General features: G+C 36.3%; 1 protein-coding gene across 1 annotated transcript in view; it reads right to left on the reverse strand.

Moving 5' to 3' along the window:
* MALRD1 (MAM and LDL receptor class A domain containing 1) overlaps positions 1-21,004 on the reverse strand; it is a 225,882-nt gene that overhangs the window by 117,399 nt on the left and 87,479 nt on the right. Inside the window, exons 13-19 of the mRNA XM_072413411.1 lie at positions 20,351-20,441; positions 19,094-19,228; positions 18,013-18,165; positions 15,711-15,816; positions 14,054-14,421; positions 9,366-9,787; positions 4,115-4,202 (exon numbers count right to left, since the gene is read on the reverse strand). Coding sequence (XP_072269512.1) covers positions 4,115-4,202; positions 9,366-9,787; positions 14,054-14,421; positions 15,711-15,816; positions 18,013-18,165; positions 19,094-19,228; positions 20,351-20,441 — 1,363 coding nt within the window. The remainder of the gene's footprint in view (positions 1-4,114; positions 4,203-9,365; positions 9,788-14,053; positions 14,422-15,710; positions 15,817-18,012; positions 18,166-19,093; positions 19,229-20,350; positions 20,442-21,004) is intronic.

Raw genomic sequence — 21,004 nt, forward strand, 5'->3', positions numbered from 1 at the left:
CTGCAAATTTTGTGCTAGACCAACCAAACCAAATTGGAATTCTGAAACACTGCACATGCGTGTACAAAATACATGATACACAGTGAAAATGCCTGGTAGGAACTTCAATCAGATATACCTAAAGTGGAACCAAAGTCTCACTTTCCAAAAATATGGGTCAGGTAGGTGGGTATTGCAGAAAGGAACAGGTGATGTTACCTGCCTGTTTGCATGTGAAAAACTGAGCTGCGCATGTGCAGCATCAACTTTGTTTGCCAGGGTCATCTGACAGTCCTGGCTTCCCTTGCATTTGCCAGGAATGAATGAACTTCCACACGCCTGCAGGCAAGGTATGTCATCCTGCCACAGACAGTCAAGATGGACAAAGATTGTCCCTAGGAAGAAGAAAGGAAGATGGTGGTGCCCTACAATGGAACATGGATAGGGATAGGAGTTGAGTGGCTTTAGTTTACACTTCAATCACTTGCACACTTAATATTACTTGTGTACTTGCAATTAATTATTACCAACACATCCAATCAATCCAAATCAGAAACCAAAAAATTGATCTTTTATGATAGGTCTCATTTCCCATTCATGTCAGATCCAATCCTTTTGATTGATCGTAAACTGACAAGAATTTGTGATCTGATATGATAGCCCTTAGAGTAGAAGGGCACTACAGAAAAAAATGTGGGGAGGGTTAAATCAGTGAGTACATATAACAATTATACAAATATCTGCCTGCAAGAAAGCCATCCCATGTTGCTTTGAAAACTATAAGACATCCATGAGGCCACTTCTAACAACCAATCAAAAAATGCCATGCCTTACCATATAAAAAGGTTTATTAATAGCTTCACATTGGGATAATATGGCTTGATAGTGGCACCAATTTGGGAATTCTATTGTGGTAATATGGTCCACCAATCAACACCGGCAATACATAGACTAGATTAAAATACTTAATAACAAGCAGGCTAACCTCCAACAAATGAGTAACAAATGGGTAAACTGTTTCAGGCAACAAAATTCTAACTGTTACATTGACAACAAATTGGAAATAGTTACAATGCTTACAACATGCAGTTGTTACAGGGCATGGGCAGCGGTCGGGTATTCTTTACAAAATGTAGGAATCATACAAAATTTTGAATTTGTTGAGGATCCTAACACTTGGGGGTTCATTTGGTGGCTGAGGTTTCATTTCTCCACAGTCTTATACCTTATCTAAACCCACATGTTAAAATCTCAAAGAAGCATTACCATGTTAAAGTGACATAAAAAATGGTTTACAGTCTTTTTTAATCTGCAGATTTTATTAATACGATGATGCCATTAGGATCCTTTTTCAGACACTTCCTAATATGGGATGGCAACTGTCTTTCTGGTAAAATGCAAGCTTTAGGATGCTTAAGAGTGCCATTATGATGGTAATGACCCTTGATTTCTTTAAAGAAAAAGGGGATTTTGTCACCCATACCTAAATGATATTTTTACTCAAGGTATGTCTCCCTGACCCCCCACCCCCGCAATTCAGGTGACAATATTTAAGGGCTTTAAAAGTATCAAGAAATACATTACAATTAATAATAAGCTATTTTTTTACTGTGATATTTGTATTTTTGACTTCAACCTTAAAGGTGGAATTTTTGAGACAAAATTAAGGGGGTCAGAATTTTTTAGTGGCCAGACATTTTCATTATTTATAACTATAAAATAATTATATATAATTATAATTAAAATATGTACACTGACCATGCTTCAGAACAAGGATTTTCTAAAATCTTTTAAAAAAGTTATTTAAAACAACAAAAGAAATATGGGAAAGCACTCTGCCTCCTAAAAGTCTGAAACATTTTTCAGAAAGTTTTTCTTGCGATAGCAGTTCTTTTGTACTGCATTTCTATTACTAATTTGTGCGGAGGTTGTATTTCTTTTTATTTCTGCCTTGACTTTCCTACTGCTTCACCCAGAGATTTTTTAATATCTACCAATATCAGACAGAATTATGCTGTTTTGGAGACTTTTGTGACATAGAAAAGTTTTCTTGATGAAAGATCCTCCTGCACCTCCAGCAGAATAAATTGATTTTCTGGATGTGGTTTTATTTGTTACATAAGACAGTCGCATTTGCAGCAAAAGGAAAGCTGAATGTAATAGATTTCTTGACAAACTCCATAATTGCCATCTGCTCTGGATAAGTTCTTCCCAGATCAATTTCACAGACTTTGCAGAAATTGTTGTACTATAGCAGATTATGAGTTATAACCAGTAAACACACGGTGAATGGCATATCTCAGAACACTGAGAAACGCTAGTATTAAAGTATGTTTCGGTGTGCTAAATTATATATAAATAAACTAGCAGCGTGTTGACAGAGCTGGAATACTGTGTATAATTCCTACTCTTCTGTCTGCATGAGATTTCTTTCTCTACGTACAACTGAAGAATATTCGGATATATTTAGCCTCTGTCTCTATCAGTGTGTTGTTGATATATATGTGTGTGTGGTTGATGGAAGACAATAGGCTATTGATATCCATAAACATTGGGGTTGATTTACTAAACTGTTAACTGTCATTTTGTCCTAAAATGACTATTGCTAGCAAGTTGGCCATTGAAGATGCTTAGCTTGCAACTTTTACATGCTGATTGGTCCCAGCACAGCCATCATTCTCAGGAAAAAAATAAATATTTGTCCTTAGTCACTGATAGAGGTAAAATGGCATGGTAATTACTGGCACAAGGGTTTCCATCTGATGGGTGACAACTTCAAGTTAAGTGTGTAAAAATGGGACTTTGTGCTAATGCTAGAAATTGAATTGAGTATATTAAGACAAGAAAGCTAGAAATTTATTCCACAGGGCAGGGGTGGACTTGGGTCCCAGTTAGTTACGTGTATCTCACATTGTATGGGTATTAAAGTTTTAAAGTTAAGACAACAGGAACTGTTGATCGAGGGAACAACTGATTGCCTCTCGTGATCAGGAAGGTATTTTTTTTCCCCTGTTGGAGTAAATTGAATGAAGTATTTTTGTCTTCTTCTGGATCAACTATGTCTATCTGGGATATGATTTGGAGTATGTTTATTGTCCTAGTGCTTGAACTTTATGGATTTATGTCTTTTTTCAAGCTAACGAACTATAGATAGCGAAGATTCGTATCGAAATGTCATTGAATTAGGAGATGAGCAGCAAAGGGTCCTGTACTCCTTTCAGCTATGCCTTATTTCAGAGATCCAAGCTCAAAGGTTAAATGATCAGTCTACCTAAACTTGTAAGAGAAACAGGGATCATCATATAGCAGAGGTGTCAAACTCTGGCCCGCAGTCCAAATCTGGCCCGCAACGTCCTTTTTTTTTTTTGCCCCCAAAAAAGATTTGCAGCTGGCCCGCCGCTGCATTGAAATAACGCTGCTAATACAATTCCCAGCATCAATTGCGTCTATAGACCAGCGGCCTCTCTGCCTATGCGTAGCCCCGTTTTGAACTGTTTTATAGACGCAAGTAATACCAGGAATTGTAGTAGCGGCATCACTTATGTCTTTAGACCAACAGCCTCTCTGCCTATGCCTGGCCCCAGATTGAACTGTTTTATGGATGAAGGGAATCGTAGTAGCGGTGCTATTTCAGTGAAGAGGGAGTTCCAGCTACTCATAACATTAAGCCCCGCATTGAACTGTTTTCTTGACACAGGGAAATTTAGTAGCGGTGCTATTTCAGTTTCAAGTTTGGCTCACAACTTTGTCTAAGTTTTTAATTTTGGCCCACTGTGTATTTGAGTTTGACAACTTTGTCATAGAAAATTTGTGATTGTGTGCCTCTCTCACTGGTTCCCTCTTTCCAGGACAGTCATATTGCATGGTGAACTCTGCAAGATAGTATTGTGGCGTGATCCTGCCCATGGCAATATTCTTACTATTCTGGCTTCCACCTTTTGACACTGTACATTTTTGGCACAAGTATAGGACGATGAATATTGCCAAATCAACATTTTGCTATGGAAACTTAATATGTAGTTTTCCCCTTGAACTCTATTTCCCACACTCGTTTTCACTGAGCACCACTATGCATATTGATGCAACAATTGTTTAAGAAAAATGTAACTAACTACATTTTGCAATAATAACTTACCTTTGTACAATGTACAGTTTAAAAAAGAGAGGTCATCAATGCCAATATCTCCAGTGAATCCATCACCCACCATGCCTGTGATTAATAGCTAAAAAAGAAAAAATACAGAAGCATTGGTCTCTTGGCAAATCCATTGGAAGCACAATTTATATAAAATGACCACACAATGTATTCCCATTGCAATTTTTCATACAATTACAAACCTGGGTATAAATATAAACTTATACCACTAGTATCATAAAACATATCAATATATTTTTAAAAGCCAGCAACAGGGATTTATTTGTTTTAGTTTCTATGGTTGGTTGTTTGCCACCTGATAGCTGATAAAGGTAGCATAAAGTACATTACTGCACAAATTATCACAGGAATGGGTTTAGATATACTTTAAAAGAGATGTAAACAAATATGCATCTTTATGCTCCATTAGTAGCTGATAGACAAGGACAGTGCATGTCATCCGCAACAAATTAGGAACTTGACTGGGCATTTACAGGGAGGCCCAGAGCAAAGGAGGGAGGTATCAGTGTAGAGAAAACATGAAAGGGTGAAGGGGGTTGCCAGAGCAAACAGAGTTAAAAATTTTAGATAGGTTAGTGTAGGGAGGGGATGTACCTACTTCTCAATGGGTGAATCTAAGCAGGAAAAAGAGGCACAGATCTTTAATCTGATTTGCAAAGGCACCAGAAAAGCTTCACCCTCCCTAATATTGTGGCTTTTGTTGTCTTATGTTGGTATAGCAGTGATGCAAGTGGCAAAGTCTTTGACAGCAGTCAACTTGGACAAGGGAAGAAAATAAAGTATAACGCCCCCTCCTGGGTTAATTAGTAGATAACAACCTACTGTGATTGGAAGAGTAAGATATCTGAGCCCTAAGAAAATGAGCCTTCATAGACCTCTTTTTGCAGTGGTTTTGTTTGTTTTTTATGTATGGTATTAGTTAAAAAGGCTGCTATCAACAATGAACCATAAAGCATAGATTATGGATTAGATTATTAGTATAAACCATAGATATTGGATAATATACATGCACACAATGGGTGTATGATTTAATAAAGCTCTACAAGGTTGGAGAGGATACACTTTCATCAGTAAATCTGGGTGATCCAGCAAACTTGGAATGGGCCTAGTCCAGGATTTAAAACATTTTCTAACAAATAGCTAGATATATTTAAGAAATCCATTCCAGATTTGCTGGATCACACAACTTCACTGATGAAAGTGTTTGAGAGCTTTGATAAATCAGCCCCAATGTCTATATTACAAAATATAGATGCACTGAATACAAAAATTGGGGTGAACATACACTTTAACACTGAATGTTTGAGATCCTGCATATAACTGCTTCCCAATAAAGACTTGATAATCATAAGGAGGCAAGGCATTCAATTACATTTCAAACAATTTTCTTTAAAAAAAATATCCAGCTTTTCTATCAGATCGATTCGCCTTTTTAACAGTCTTTATTGCTATCAGAAAAGTTCACACTAATTATAATATCAAGAAAACATACTCCCCAATTGAGTTTTTCTTCATGTTGTTCTAATACCTATACTTGTGGTGCCAACTGCCTTCCCCTTGTCAAGTTGTGCCAGAGCTGCACCTGCTCTGCCTTAAACCATCTTTATCCAACATTTAAATAATTGATTGCAATGCTGTAATAACACAACTGTGTTGTAAATAATGTAAACATGCATTCTTTGTGATCCTGGCAGTTACATAAATAAAATACTTTTTATCTTTTTCTAGCAGACTATGGCCTGGAGCATGCACGCTAGTATTATGAGGATACCAGCCAAAACTGATTGCCTTGGAACAGGAAAGAAACTTACATAAGGCAGCCTCACTCAGCTGATCTCAGTTCTGCTGCACTGAATCAACCTCAGAATTTAGCGGCCAGGTCAATTTCCCATCTACTCCTTTCAGTGAGTTTCAGTAAATCTCCGTAATTGGATTTTTAGAGTTAGAAATGTGTTGACCGCCATTTAACAAATTATCATCTTCAACCAAACTTGCATGTCAGTTCAGAGAGAGCAGATACCGTGAAGATCATTTTACAACTCATTTATAAATTCGATAGGTACAAATGGTGCTCCTTTTTTATTAACAGAGAAATGCTCGTTTTACGACAGGTTGTATGGAGAATCCATAATCACCTTAGTCCTTAGATGGGAATCTATGGATTTTACCTAGTAAACCATGAGAGCTATTAAATATTATTCTCACTTTGGCAGTCTGAAAATAACTGTCATGAATTTTAATTTTAAGGATGGACCAACAGGGGAATGAGTAGCAATGAGAAATGAGACATGGATGAAAGGAAGCTTTAACAGGTAGAAGGATGGATTAATGAACTGATCAATGGATTACCCAAGAGGAAGGTAAAGGGATTGAAAGATAAATGGTTAGTATCAGACATGATGGATAGATAGGAGGATAGATAGATGGATGAGAGATGAGGGTACAATGGGTTTCATAGAAATACAATGAACAATTTTTTTTTGGGTCCCACAATTTTAAATAACATTGAGGCACCCAAAACAAATATTTAATGTACCTTTATAACTAATGTGAAGCAAATGAATTACAATGATTTTCTTCCTATACACCAAGGGCTCTGTTTGTAAAGCAGTAAATCTGATATTACCCAAACATGCCCTGAAGGAGAAGGTCCAGGGCTATGTGTTTCAATGGCAGTAATTAATTCTCCATCAGGGAATGTTTCAGGGAATATCAGGTTCCCTGCTTTAAAATTAAAGCTCTATCGACCTGACCTTATTACCTAATCCTGAACCTCAATGCTAATGCCAACCTTATTCAATCCAAAATAGGAACACAAATAATACAATGTAGATTAGTAGAAACTACCACATACTACCACAACACCTACTTAAGAATAGAGACTCTGGATTTAAAGAGAACCACTCATGGTTGAGCCTTTGTATGATCATGCTGAAGGTCATGCTGAATGTTCAGCAGATCTATGAGCAAAAATAAAAAAAGTATGTACACTCACTGGCCACTTTATTAAGTACAGCTATTCAACTGCATGTTAATGCAAATATCTTATATCTAGATAAACTCTACTGCTGAGTGTCAGGAATTTTATCTGATACTTCCCTTTTAGGGTTGCCTTTAGGATGTAACTGAATCAACAATATTTATCTCAAAATATTGAAGGTAGAACAAATTTCCCCATAGACAAAATCAAGGCTTCAGAAATGACTGTAGGGTTATGTAATTCATAGTACATACAAGATATTTAATTTCACTGACCTTTGTAATAAATTTTGTTCTGGTAAATTAAATGAGTAGGAGAGTTACTACATAATTCACAAAAACATTGATAATGCAAAGGATGATAACAAAGAATATGTATGGCAAGATCAATAGTTAAGGCTTAATACATTAAAGGTGGCTTGTAAAAAAAAAGTTTATATAGTGGAGAAGGTTATTTTACTGGAATTTACAGATTTAAAAGTGTATGTGTGGCTAAAATAAATAAAATATATTGCAAAAAAACAGGAGGAAAGGAGTTTAAGCTGACTGAAGAATTTAAAGTCCAACAGCAAGGAGCATATCAGATGGCTGCAAAGACGACCACTGCTCTCACATATTTGCACTCTGCATACTGGGAAACATTAAAGCAAATGCAAAATTTGTAAATACGGCCCTTACTATTTTTCTTCAGGCACATTTTTCCACAGCCTGGCTAAAAGCTTAAATTGGACTTTAAGCTTGTATGTCCATGTTAGAGTGGGTACAGAGGACATCTGTGACTCCATGATTAGCAGATGACCTCAGTGTATAGTACCATATGGGAGAGAAGGGTGGCAGATGGGCATTTATTATTTTTGATTCATTTATAATAATTTGAAATAATCAATCATCTGCTCATTAAAACTATACTGAAATGACAACACCATTTAACAGAACTTTTACTACTTTTCCTTTTTTCAAAAAGCTAAAATGGTGTAAATCCATTGGAATTGAGGTAGGGAAAATAAATATAAATTAAATTAAATTAAATTAAACATTAATTAAACAGAATAACCCTATTTAGATTGAAGTAGGGACTTGGAATATAAATTCTTATAAACATAACTTCTATTCTAATATGTACTATCGTGGGTCAGCTACTTACATAAAGAACAAGCATACATAAATGCATATATATTCAGAATTAGCTGCATACTTAAAAATCAGCAATCACTAGAAATACATTCATAAAAAGTATGTCTCTACTAAATAAAAATTTCATCCCAAAAACAACCCTCCAAGTCTGTGGTACTGCATGTACATTACGCTTGGTAGGGTTTAAAAATACCCTTTTTCTCATTACATTTTCCTGTCTTTCCAATCCAGTTAATTCCAACTGTACTAAAACTAACATTGCAGAGACTATTAAAATCTCTGCTCCTTGGTTTGAAGGTCTTTATTTGAGTGCAGAACAAGTAGTAAGGAACACATGAGGAGCAAAACTGGTGTACAAAAAGTGAGACTCTAAGGTGAGCAGGGCAGGAAACATACATATGAATCATTACCAGATTTAGGCATTTGGAGGATGGCTTATCTTACCAAATAGCATCTATATCTAAAACCTCTTTTTAGATGGGCTGACCCAATAGGTCATTCCGTTAGGATTTTAGAGCTGTAATACATTTTAAAGGCATTAATCCACCATGCTGATAATTCCATTTGGCTCTACTGAATTGCTTTATCGATCTGTTTTACCTACATGTTAAGTCCCAAGGGTTCAAAAATTGACATTTAGAGATTAAGAGGAAATAGGCCATATCTGAAAACTTTCCAAATTATAGAGAATTATAACAAATGGCATATTGGACATCACCAATAAGATAATTCTGGGGATTATTTTGTCTTCTATCAAATTGGTAAAGAGGACCTATTCATGCCATAGTAAGGTTAAAGAAACATTCACTAAAATACTTTATTGGCTTCTATTGCTGACCTCTCCAATTCCAGTTCCTTGGTTGTAATTCTCATTCATTGGCTTGAATATTTTACACTGAATCAGTATGAAATGCAAAAGCAGACAGTCAGACACTGGTAAATTTCCAGTTGGAGGTTACAATGGCATATTTTGTATTCAATCAATAAAGATTTAGTTTACTTGCCGAGTGCCTCACTGGCAAATGCTTGTCTTCACTGAGCTGATCCTACTTTTTATTACTTTTTTATGTTTTTGAATTATGTTAGATGAATAATAAAATGAAATATACAAAAATACCTGGAATGGAGAAGAACTGTTTATATACACGACTTTCTTTAACCATCTGTTTCCTTTATTTCCAAAAGCCTGCCAGAGTAACTGGCCTCTAGTGTTCCTCATAGTTCGCTTGTAAATTGCCAAGGAATAGATTTGCCTTCCAAACATGTGGTAATGGAAACGGAAGATGCAGGTTTTGTTATTGTTGTTGATGGTGGCATCTATTTCGGGGCTCAGTAGGACAGCTTGGTTCTTGTACATCTGAGGCTCTGAAGTCTCAATATAGAGGTAATGTCCTCGAGCTGTGCCCAAAGTATGGTCTTTCATCGGTCCTGTGTCTAGAGTCGGAGTTTGACCTTGATTTCTTGTCCAGTCAAAGTCATCTTCCGTGTCTTGAACCCAGTTACACAGTCCGTCTTCAAAGTCACATTGTAATTCAGAGGCTGAAATAAAGTGGGTTTTAGACATAGAGGACAAAGTCCAGTAGGAACTTTTGTACTAGTTTTTGAGTTTAAAAATGCTTTTACTATCATATTTCCCTTCACTTCATGTGTTTTGTGACCATTGGCTCCAGAACAAGAGGGAAGGGAAGGGAATTCCCCTAGTGGGTACAATAGATAAAGTGAAACTAAGTGAAAACAAATATTACATTATTTTTATGTATTCTGCTAGTAGATTTACTATTTTTTCACCATTATGCAGCAGCATTGCCACCCTTTCGATAGGGTAGTCTTCAATAAATTTATTGGCCATGGATAGATGTAACTCCTTTAAGCAGCTAACATATACATTGAAACACATGCTAGTCACATTCAGCTGGACTTGTTCTGGAATAGTAACAACAATTATATTGATTGTTTGTCTTTCTTCAGCCTTTATCCTAATCTTTGGACTGTTTATGTCTACCACTGTTGGGCTGACTAACCTTCATCATTTCACCCATTAAATTAATGTAGGTTAGATTCCTGTGGAACTACCCATTTCCTAGACCCAGGCTGTTAAAATGCTAAACCTGTATTGACAAGTGAACATCAGATAATTGATACCTGTTTGACAGGGCTTGGTGTGAAATAGGTGGAATCAATTTCAATGGAAAACCCACAGGGCCCCATGGGCATAGATGATGGTATTTTAAAACTAACTTTTGGTTTCAGCAATCTCTGAAGAAGCCACAAAGGTGAGACTGATCACATAGCAAAATGATTTATCATTCTGCATGTGATAATTTATTTAGTTTATTGAAAGTGGTGAAAATTACCTTTGCTCAGAATATCCAATCATACGCAATAAAATGAACAAAAAAAGCATGGTTGCCCACATATAGACGGATAAGGTCAGCAAAACTTCCCCTCATTCACTAAGCTAGGTGAAATAAATCCATAGTGAAAAGCCTAACCACTTTTAGTAAATCATCCCCTATATGTTACTTTATGTGTTAAACTTGCACTTAGATTACATTTTTGGATGATGTAGTTTGGTTAACCGAATATCAATTTCTGTTGGTTATTGCTGCCTGCTGTATAACTATTCATTTATTTTTGTTTTAATAAATAATAAATTAAATGGTCTTTACTAGCTATTTATCAGAGCAGATTACACAGCTTGAGTTATTTACATTTCATAGAGCATTTACAAGATATTTATCAGCTTACCAACTGTGTAAATAACATAGATATCTGTAGACAAACCAATGTGCCTAGACTTCAGCAGTTGTTTTTAAGAACAGGAAAAAATCACTTTAAATGCAAAATATTATTATCTGGTTGGAATACACTTTCATATAATTTTTATATAAGCAGGCCTCTTTAATGCTATTATAATATATGCATACTTAACAGCCTGGCACTTTTAATTTATTACAAAATCTGTATTGGGAACACAATCATCTATTTATGTATAAACATTAAAGACAGACAAACCCAAAGTGTGGTACACCCTGGATTCATCAGCATGTTTATCAAAGGAATAAACCAATATTAATGTGAAATAGGAGACGGGTAATTACACAAAAGAAGTCATTTTAGAGGGCCAAGTTCTAAACAATAAAAACATTTTATTTTTAAGGTATTAAAGAATTATCAGAGAAAAAAAAATGATTCCATAACAATTATTCAATTGTCAGAGATATCTGCTACATGAGCTATGTATTAATAAACACATATTCTAAGCAAGAGATAAAAATGGAATATGTTGGCGCTATATAAATCCTGTTTAATAATAATAATAATAATGGAATGATTAAAATACAGGGCCATAATATTTAAGTCTAAAGCGTTTCAGCCACAAGGACTTCTTTAGTTTACAGCCAACTTATCTCTTAACCTCCCGACCGTTAAGCCCGACCTTCGTACGGGCTAAAAAAAGTTGCTCTTTTCGTTAAGCCCGAGGTAAGTGGGGATTTTAATGTAGGGAAAATCTCGGTCCCCCTGTGCTCATCCAGCGTCGGGTTCGTGTTCCAGCGTCGTCCTCCGTCAATCCTCGTCCGTCGGTCTCCCTCTCCAGCGTCGGGTGCCTTCTCGTATACCAGCGGGACCAGGTAAGAAGCCGGCCGGCATCTTGTGTTCCGCTGGCCGTCCGGTGGAACACAAGATACCGGCCGGCTTCTTACCTGGTCCCGCTGATCATCCAGCGTCGTTCTCGTTCCAGCGCCGGGTGATCTCTGAAACAAGAAGCCGGCCGGCGGAGGAAAAAAACAGCCGGCCGGCTTCTTGTGCGTACATGCGCGATGACGTCGGCGCGTGTGCGGGAAATTCAAATTGAAACTCATTCATTCATTTTGTATTGGATTGAATAAAGGAGTTTGTATTCAATCCAATACAAAATGAATGAATGAGTTTCAATTAAAAAAAATAAATACAAAGTATGTATTTTGTATTGGATTGGATACAGGAGTTTGTATTCAATCCAATACATAATGAGAGTTTGAATTTTGTTCTCATTTTGTATTGGATTGAATACAAAGTCCTGTATCCAATCCAATACAAAATAATAGAAAATATATTTATGTGGTTTTGTCTATAGGTATGTGACGGACACTAGGGAGGTGTTTTAGAAAAATATATTACTATACATTATACCGAATTATCGCATTTTCAGTATTGGATTGAATACAAAGTCCTGTATCCAATCCAATACAAAATAATAGAAAATATATTTATGTGATTTGTCTATAGGTATGTGACGGACACTAGGGAGGTGTTTTAGAAAAATATATTACTATACATTATACCGAATTATCGCATTTTCAGTATTTTTCATTTATTTATGTATTCTTGTTTAAACTGAATTTTGTGTTTTTCCTTTAATTTTATTAAAAGTAATTTTTTTTTTTTTACATGATTGTGTGTTTCAAACATTTTTTATATTCATTATATCCACTAGACCCCTATTCGGACATATTTCTGTAAGTTACAGGTCTACAATTTAAAAAAAAAAATTTCATGAAAACCTGTAACACTTTTGGTACAGAAATCTAGACCTCAGTGTAACGCCCAGGTGGTTAATTAGAAGCTACTTTTTCTTTCGTTACCTGTTGTGAATTGTTATATTTTAGGGAATATTTAAAATTTGTGCCTAAAGTAGACCTTCCATCAAAAATGAAATGCTGGCCTGGACCCCTCTCTGTTCTCTGTAGATGACCAATGTACTTGTACACCATAAAGTTACAATTATATTTATCTTCCCCAGTTTTCTGCCCATAGAGCCTTGAGATAGATGCCTATGAAACACAACATAGACTGAATCTCAAAATGAGAGGCTTTTGCAATGAACTAGAGCATCTTCTTGTAAGGTTTTTTATCCCTGTTTTACAAAGGATCCAACAAAGACAACTGCAATGTCTCGTCCAACAAGAAATGGGTGTAAGGTAAGAATGATCTATTTTTCTATTTTAGGTACATTTAATTAAATATAGTAGGCAATAAAAAGTTTTCCACAAAATGAAAGACCTGCATTAGGCAATACCTCTTTTTGCACCCCTGTGTCTTGATTGAATGTTAATATTTCAATATATTATATATAATAGTTTTCCAAGTGGACATTCTGACTTAAGCACAGTAGTAATATTGACAAATTGAATTAGAATTTTAACTGTGTTGCAATATTAGCCAACATATTATCAACATATTATTGGGGCATAATAAATAGGGCTTGCAAATGACAAACAGATAAAATCAATGACACAGGAGGAGAAGAGGACCCTGTCCAAAAAAGCTTACAATCTAAAAGGTATGGGAGGTAGCACACAACAGGAGCCCTAAAGATGTTTTGGAGCTGTGCAAGGGTCACAGTTATGACCGCGGAAGTCATTAGTAGGTCATTGAAGGAGCAAAGAGAGCAGCTAGGGGTGTATTTGTGTATCAGATCAGAAATGTAGGTGGAACAAGATGGATTAAAGGCAAATAACTTGAATTTGATCCTGAGATGAAATGGAAGCCAGTGTAGAGAACTGCAAAGAGAGGCAGCAGATGAGGAGTGGTGGGAAGTATAGATAAGTATAGATGCGGCATTCATGATAAATTGTAGAGGAAAGAATTTGGGGTAAGCGTTTGGCACTCATTGGATCCAAGGAACATACTGGAACAGCTTCAAGATTACTGAACAAATCAAGTTAAATGTGACTTTCTAGCACTAGCTGCTAGCAACTACCTCATCAGTTCTGTTTCTAGTTATCATTGCCAAATTGGAGGTACAATAAAGGGGTCACTTACTGCAGTTATTCTCATCAGACCTATCTCCACAATCATCAATCAGGTCGCACACCAGTAGGCTGCTGATACAAGCCTCGGTGCTGGAACACCAGAACTGGTCAGGTCCATTGCAGCTAGATGCACGAGGGGGCAGAGAACAGTTCTCAAACACAATGTCATCAATAGCAGATACACCTTCATACAGCCCCATACTGATCTTATTTATTGACAGCTGGAAAGGCTGAGATAGACGATCAAGCTGGATAAATCCCTTCCACCACTGATTTCCCTGACTGTAGTATGTTCTCCACAGCACAGTGTGAGAATTCTCATTATCTATATGGAGAAGTATTTCTGCTGCTCCCACAGCCGGTCCATAGTTATAATACCTGAAACAACAAAAAATTCTACTGTGAACAATTCCAGAACAGATCAATTCCAATATTTCCTAATAACAATTGCTTTATTTAAAGGGTCATTCACATAAAATTGATAATCCAGTTTTTTGTTAATCCTGGAGAGGTAAAACATCTAAAAGCATTGAGGGCTCTGTTTTAAGGGTTCCCAGGTTTGCAGGCATGTTGTGTCTATTATGTAGGGTCCCATTTATTCTCTTGTTTTTTTTTATTTAATTTTATGTAATATGTAACAAGATAAGCCGGAACACAAAGTTAAGTGGGGCCTCTCGAATTTTCAGGTATGCAGGAACAGAGTTAGGAAATACGGCGGTAAGATATCACTGTTTCCCGGTCTTCGCCCACCTCCTTGATTGTAAGTTCTGTGGGACAGGGTCCTCTTCTCCTCTTGTGTTACTGTCTGTATCTGTCTGTCATTTGCAACCCCTAATAAATGTACAGTGCTGCGTAATATGTTGGGGTTATATAAATCCTGTTTATTATTATTAATATTATTATTATTATTATTATTATTAATATTAATAATAATAATATTATGCAAAAGCCACAAGAAGTCAGTGGATAACTCAACCAAGCAGACTATATCTATATTTAACATATCAATACTGGGTGTACTTAAGTAGCCATAGGTACACTAAAAGTATGAGTCACACAAGCCAATTGTAAATTATACCAGCCAAGCCTTAGTATACCTAATTACACCTTGGATTTAATACTAAAGAATGTGTATGGTGCTCAGTGTATCCAGGCATACACTTGGGTAGCAGGATTGAATTAATCCTTGTGTACTTGTACAGGAGTTACATCATTACTACCTGCCCAGTTAAGATGGCCAAAGATCCTGAAAAAGTAAACCTGCCCAAACCCTGGAAGAGAACTCCATGAATATGGTGGAGCCTGCAACATACTTACAAAATTCAGAAAAGGCAGTGAAACTTATTTTATTGCAAATGGGATATTGCCTGTCCCTTCTGCAATAAAGGACCTGTCTGCATGGATCTTTCTATTTTTCCCTTTAGTTCACTTTGTGTGATAAAATAATGATTCAGGAGTAAACAAGACTTGAGGAATCTGCAAATAAGCAACATTTTTTGTTTTTAAATTGAGAATTCTTACAAGGAAATAATCAGATAAAATGATGAAAGAATTATAATAACTCATCCAGCTCTGTAATCTGAGCCACATAACTGATAAGAAGCACAGCATGCAAAACAAAAAAAGTGATTGTCACATGAACAAAAAAGGATAAAAGAGTTTCTCACCAGAAGGTCATGGAACAGCCCGCTGCTGCCTGGCTGAACTTCGGGCTCCGTAATTCGGCAATCTGTGAAAAGTTGCTGCTCTTTTTCTGAATAAACATGAAGTGACCTAGCAGATCAGGGCATAAATAAATAAACAGCTATTTAAGATATGTTAGGTGTAGGACAGGCAATGTGTACTTTGAATGCCTTTGAAAGATGTCGGGTAATTGATCAGTTTCTACACCGCTATTAAAATTTTATGCTGTTTATCAAGATACAAGCGTTGAACTGAACTGCAGTAGGTCATTGCTCTTTTCCAAGTTTCACATAAAACTTTCATTAAAGTAGCTTGTAGTAGTATTCATGCTGTGATCATATATTGGTTTGTATTCTACCTCCTGTCTACAACAGTACCAGACACATCACAAGAAATAGATTTATTACTAACTAACAGAGAAGATGTCATGAGAAAAGCCCTTGACTCTCTAAGAAGCACCTGACCACTAATTGTGTATCACCTTTTTGCTACCTATTTTTGACCACGGCTGATATCCTGAACAATGCACCTGCCTACCACCTCTGTACTATATCTTCTTAGCTGAACTGTTTCCACTGTTCTGGGAGAATGCTTCCCACTTGTTTCTGACCCAGTCTGATTTACCAATTCCATGTTTCCAAAGGACCCAATGTCCTGCCATGACAAATTTCTTTTATACCTACGATCTAAGTTTTCTGCAGTCGAAGGTCTCACTCCATGTCCTTGCCACCAATCATCTTTAACAGCGGACTTAGGATGGAAGTGCAAGAAAACCTTTCCTTGTTACTTTGTGCTCTTGGCCAGGTAAAAGATACATATGCTCCATTACAGCTGGAAGTACCAGTTCATTTTTTAGATTCCAGCAGTTGAATGGAGCATTGGAAAGAGAAGCAATGATCCTGTTGCTTAGCTTTACACATATACCCCGCAACTCTCTCCTAATAAGACTTTGAAATAGGAATATATTTGAGGTGAATATAACCAGCGTTTACATCCTCCAACTTTACTGTATTCTAGGTCCCCACTATGTTTTCTTTATGAATGTGCCCGACCTAGCTGTAAAGAACTTATGATTTTTTAAACATATACTTTTTTGTCAAATGGGATTAAACTTCCAAAATTAAATCTTTGCAACTAGAAAGCTCTTTTTAACATGAGAAACATATTATGGGCCTAATTTACTGAAACAATTTAAGACTGGAGAAAGACTTCCATTGGAGAACCTGAGTGATCCAGCAAACCTAGAATGAATTTCTTAAAAATCATTAGCTATGAATTGGCAAATGTTTCCTATTCTGGACCAGATCCATTTTAGTTTTACTGGTTCACCCATGATAGTCTATCATCTCCCCTTTTGGAGAGCTTTAATAAACCAGACTCTATGGCCCTAATTTATTAAAGTTCTCTGGCTGGAGAGAATACACTTTCATTACTGAAGCTGGGTGATCCAGCAAACCTAGAATGGATCTGGTCCAGGATTCAAAACATTTCTTGGCAAATAGCAATGATTTTAACAAATCCATTCCTGGTTTTCTTGATCACCCAGCTTCACTGGTTAAAGTGTATTCTCTCCAGCCTTGGAGAGCTTTAATAAATCAGGGCCTAGGTCTCTTCTGTAATAAAACAAACTTGCCTGCCTATTAAAAATCATACAAATGAACACCCTTGCACATATGTGGGAGTTATGTCATTCCAGTATGCCCAATCAAATTGTCCAAAGATCTCAAACCCAGAAATGGACTTGGTGAAGATGTTGGCATTGCTGAGGGAGCTAAGACAGGTGAGTTTAGTTTTCACATTATTGGAGGTCTACTGAATGGCCTGGCCTGGACAGTGAAAAGAACCTATTTGCATACATGTTTTGGTCAGTGACAAAGGTTTGGTTCATATTGGTGGTTAAATATCCAGTGTTTGTATGTCGCCTTCCAACACACTCATGTGTAAGAAAGTCATTTATGTGAAAGGCCCAGAGCTCACAATAAACTGGAGGGTGCGGTTATACAACAATATAAAAAGATCTCGAAGTGACAACTGTAAATAACTGTGCATCCAGGTCATTATCCACATTCTTTACAATAGACGGCATAAAGAGAGGCAAAAGTATGGAAAATGGAGGTTACAAGCCATCTGAGTCCTAGAAATCGACACGGCAATTAGTTATATGCAGATTTTCGGGAACTTGTTATATCCACTGTGAATTACCGCTCAAGTAAGTATTAGGCAATTAGCATTTTTACAAAAAGAGGTCTACAATGGTAACCTCCATGTTTTGGGATTTTTAATTACCTTTGGAGGAGCTTGTAGAGTGATCCTGAGGGGGAGCTTGGGAGGTATATTCAGGCTGCAGGTGGCTCGGTGATTGCCTGATCCAGTTAAAAAAATCAGCAATTCGTCTCTCATACCATCCACAGCTATCTGATTCAAAGTCACATTTAGAAGCTAGAACAAAAATAGTGCAATTAAACCAAAAAAGTGAATATTTAATAAATAGCAGTGTATTTTCTGGTATGTAAAATTGCCTAGGTACACCTAAATTCTAAATCAAATTGAAAGAAAATCTACTACTGTTGGTCTGGTAAAGTAGAACTATAACCTGTCATAAAATAAATATTAAAAAAAGAATAAAGTAAAAAATATGTGCCGCAGCATTGAATTACAAATACATTAGATACCTACATGTACATTTATAAATACAATTAATTATTTATTATTGGATACAAAAACTAATTTAATTTGTGTCCTATACTGCACTTGCAGTTCAATCTTAGAAGATCAAGAAACAAATGCTAGTAAAAGAACATATTCAACATAGCTAATATTAGCAGCAATATACCACATAGATTGATATAAAGCCCAGTTATTTTCAAACTTTTTTTAACGACCAGATGGCTGGAGCAGAAAGTCATGTTTGGCTCATGATACATATTATGTGGAATTTTTACTCTGCAAACTCTGCAGGGCGGTGACAAATTACAGAAAGATTTGGGAACATGTCTATAAGTGGATTCTTACAGATTCTTACATCTAGGGTTACACACTAAAGCCAGGGTAAAAGCATTGCTTTCTTTAAATCCGTTAAAATGTAGTTAAGAAAGACATAAGTGAAGATTTGCCATATATACCAGTAAGCTCAGCATTGGAGTGGCAGCTCAAAAGTAAAACAAAACCTTTGTATATCAAATTATTGGGAAAAAAACACAAGATCTAGAAAACAAAAATTGGTTAATAAAAAAAAATAACCTTAATATATTAGGAAATTTTAATATTGCAAAGGAGAAAGCAACAGAGTATCATTACTGCAAAAACAAGACATTCTTTCTAAATGATGGACAGTTGTAAGCTATGATGTACAAACAAATAGACGTACCGCAAGACACCTCATCAAACCCATTTGGACAGTCCTTTGTAAAATCACAGCGTTTTCTACTTGGTATGCAGCTTCCATCTCCACATGACATATACCCAAGAGGACAGTTAAAAAATAAAGGTTCTTTTACAAGACCTGTAAAAAGAAGAAGAGCAATGTAGTTACTCGCAGCATTGTCCCATAACATTTGGACCAACATATGATGTTTTGAAAATCACTGCCTATTTTATAGCTTGGGATCAAAATGAATGACTGTCAGGGCTAGTCTTACATTTATTTTACTTATTAGGTAAACTGTTTTTTGGACCTTTTGAAATGACCATCTATTACAGAAAAACACATAGAGGTCGATTTATTATAACACAGAAGGTTTTATACATTTGGTTTCATCTGGGATGGGATAGTTTTTATTTATTTAAAGTGTCCATAGCCAAATTTTGTTTTGTTAAATAGAATACATTTTTTGCTGGCTGTTTACTATTAGGGTGATTTCCATTTATTTGCCCTAGAGACACATGTATAAGTTAGAATCAATATATTTAAAGTAAGAGCAAATCTTTCTTAGCTTTAAAAAAAGGAAATATTTCACTTTATCTCCTATTTTGATTACAAACATTTTGGATTTCCCATCTTTTCCATTTCAATGACAGCAGTCTCCAGCCAGCAGTAAACTGGGCATCATGTTTTTTGAAGTAGACAGGGCTGATGGAAGACAAATCTAATTTTTGATTACTCGATCATCTTGAGATATATGCATTACAGCAAAGCCAGATTCCTGTTTCTAATACAGTCTTCTCTCTTGACATGACATGAGAAATAGTTTTTGGATTTTTGACACAATATGGCATACATTAATTTCAGCACTTAATGCGCACTCCACAATCTGCTGAGGATAGATGAAACCCATCCATCAACCTCCACATGATGTAATAGTTGGCTGGCAGAAAAGTGCTAAGTGACAGTGAAAAGATCTCCTAATGATGAAAAAATAAACTTTTCTATGAGTAGAAGTTACAAACTTTTTCTTGCATAAACATTAGGCAAGCCATATGGAGCGTGGGTACTGAGCACCACACAACCCCATATTTATAACACCATTTTAATCTTAATATAAAATTAAGGTATGATATGTGACAAACTACTTTCCTGACTTAGGGCGCATTCACACTATATGGGCTGCTGTGCACTTTAAAGTAGAACTAGGGCTTTATTGCAGAAAGGTAAAGGAGATGTCCCTTCTGCAATAAGCATTCTTACCTGTCTGATCACCTTCCTCCTCAATCATAATCACTAAACTGTATAGGCTCAGTGTTGGTTGCAGAGATACCCAGCACATCCCAGCTACCCACTGCAGTTGTAGGGAAAGAATGAACTCCTGCATTACCAGGATTTACGTCATCACGACCTGGCCAATGAAAATAGATAACCTATGGGATAAACTAACTGTAGCTCCCCTTTAAGGCAAAGCATATAGTATACAGTATGCAAGAACATCAGTCATTGCATTGAGATCAGTGTTCCCACTAATGCATTGCTGTGTTTTCAAAATGCACTTCTGCAACATTTTTGTCTGTTTTTGTGCACTGTTTATTGTATGGAATGAGCATCACAAGGGACGCCAAGTGACCATTTATTATGGTATACCATACAGCACCCACACAACAATGCAATACCCCTGGTGGGAATGAAGCCTTAAAGTTAATCTCAGGGCACAAAACTTTTATTAAAGATCTTAGTGTGGCCACTCTCTAAATTTATTGTTGCCACATAGCGAAAACGTCACAAAAGCAGCCAGATTATCCCCAGTTGTAACCATCCTCGTATCCACTCCACTTGAAATAACAGACAGCACCGATTCTGCTTACCAGGTCTGCTACAGAAAAAGTTCCAGGGCAACAATGGGCTCCAGGG

Source organism: Pyxicephalus adspersus, chromosome 5 (assembly GCF_032062135.1).
Source record: "Pyxicephalus adspersus chromosome 5, UCB_Pads_2.0, whole genome shotgun sequence".
In the NCBI taxonomy this organism is placed as follows: domain Eukaryota; kingdom Metazoa; phylum Chordata; class Amphibia; order Anura; family Pyxicephalidae; genus Pyxicephalus; species Pyxicephalus adspersus.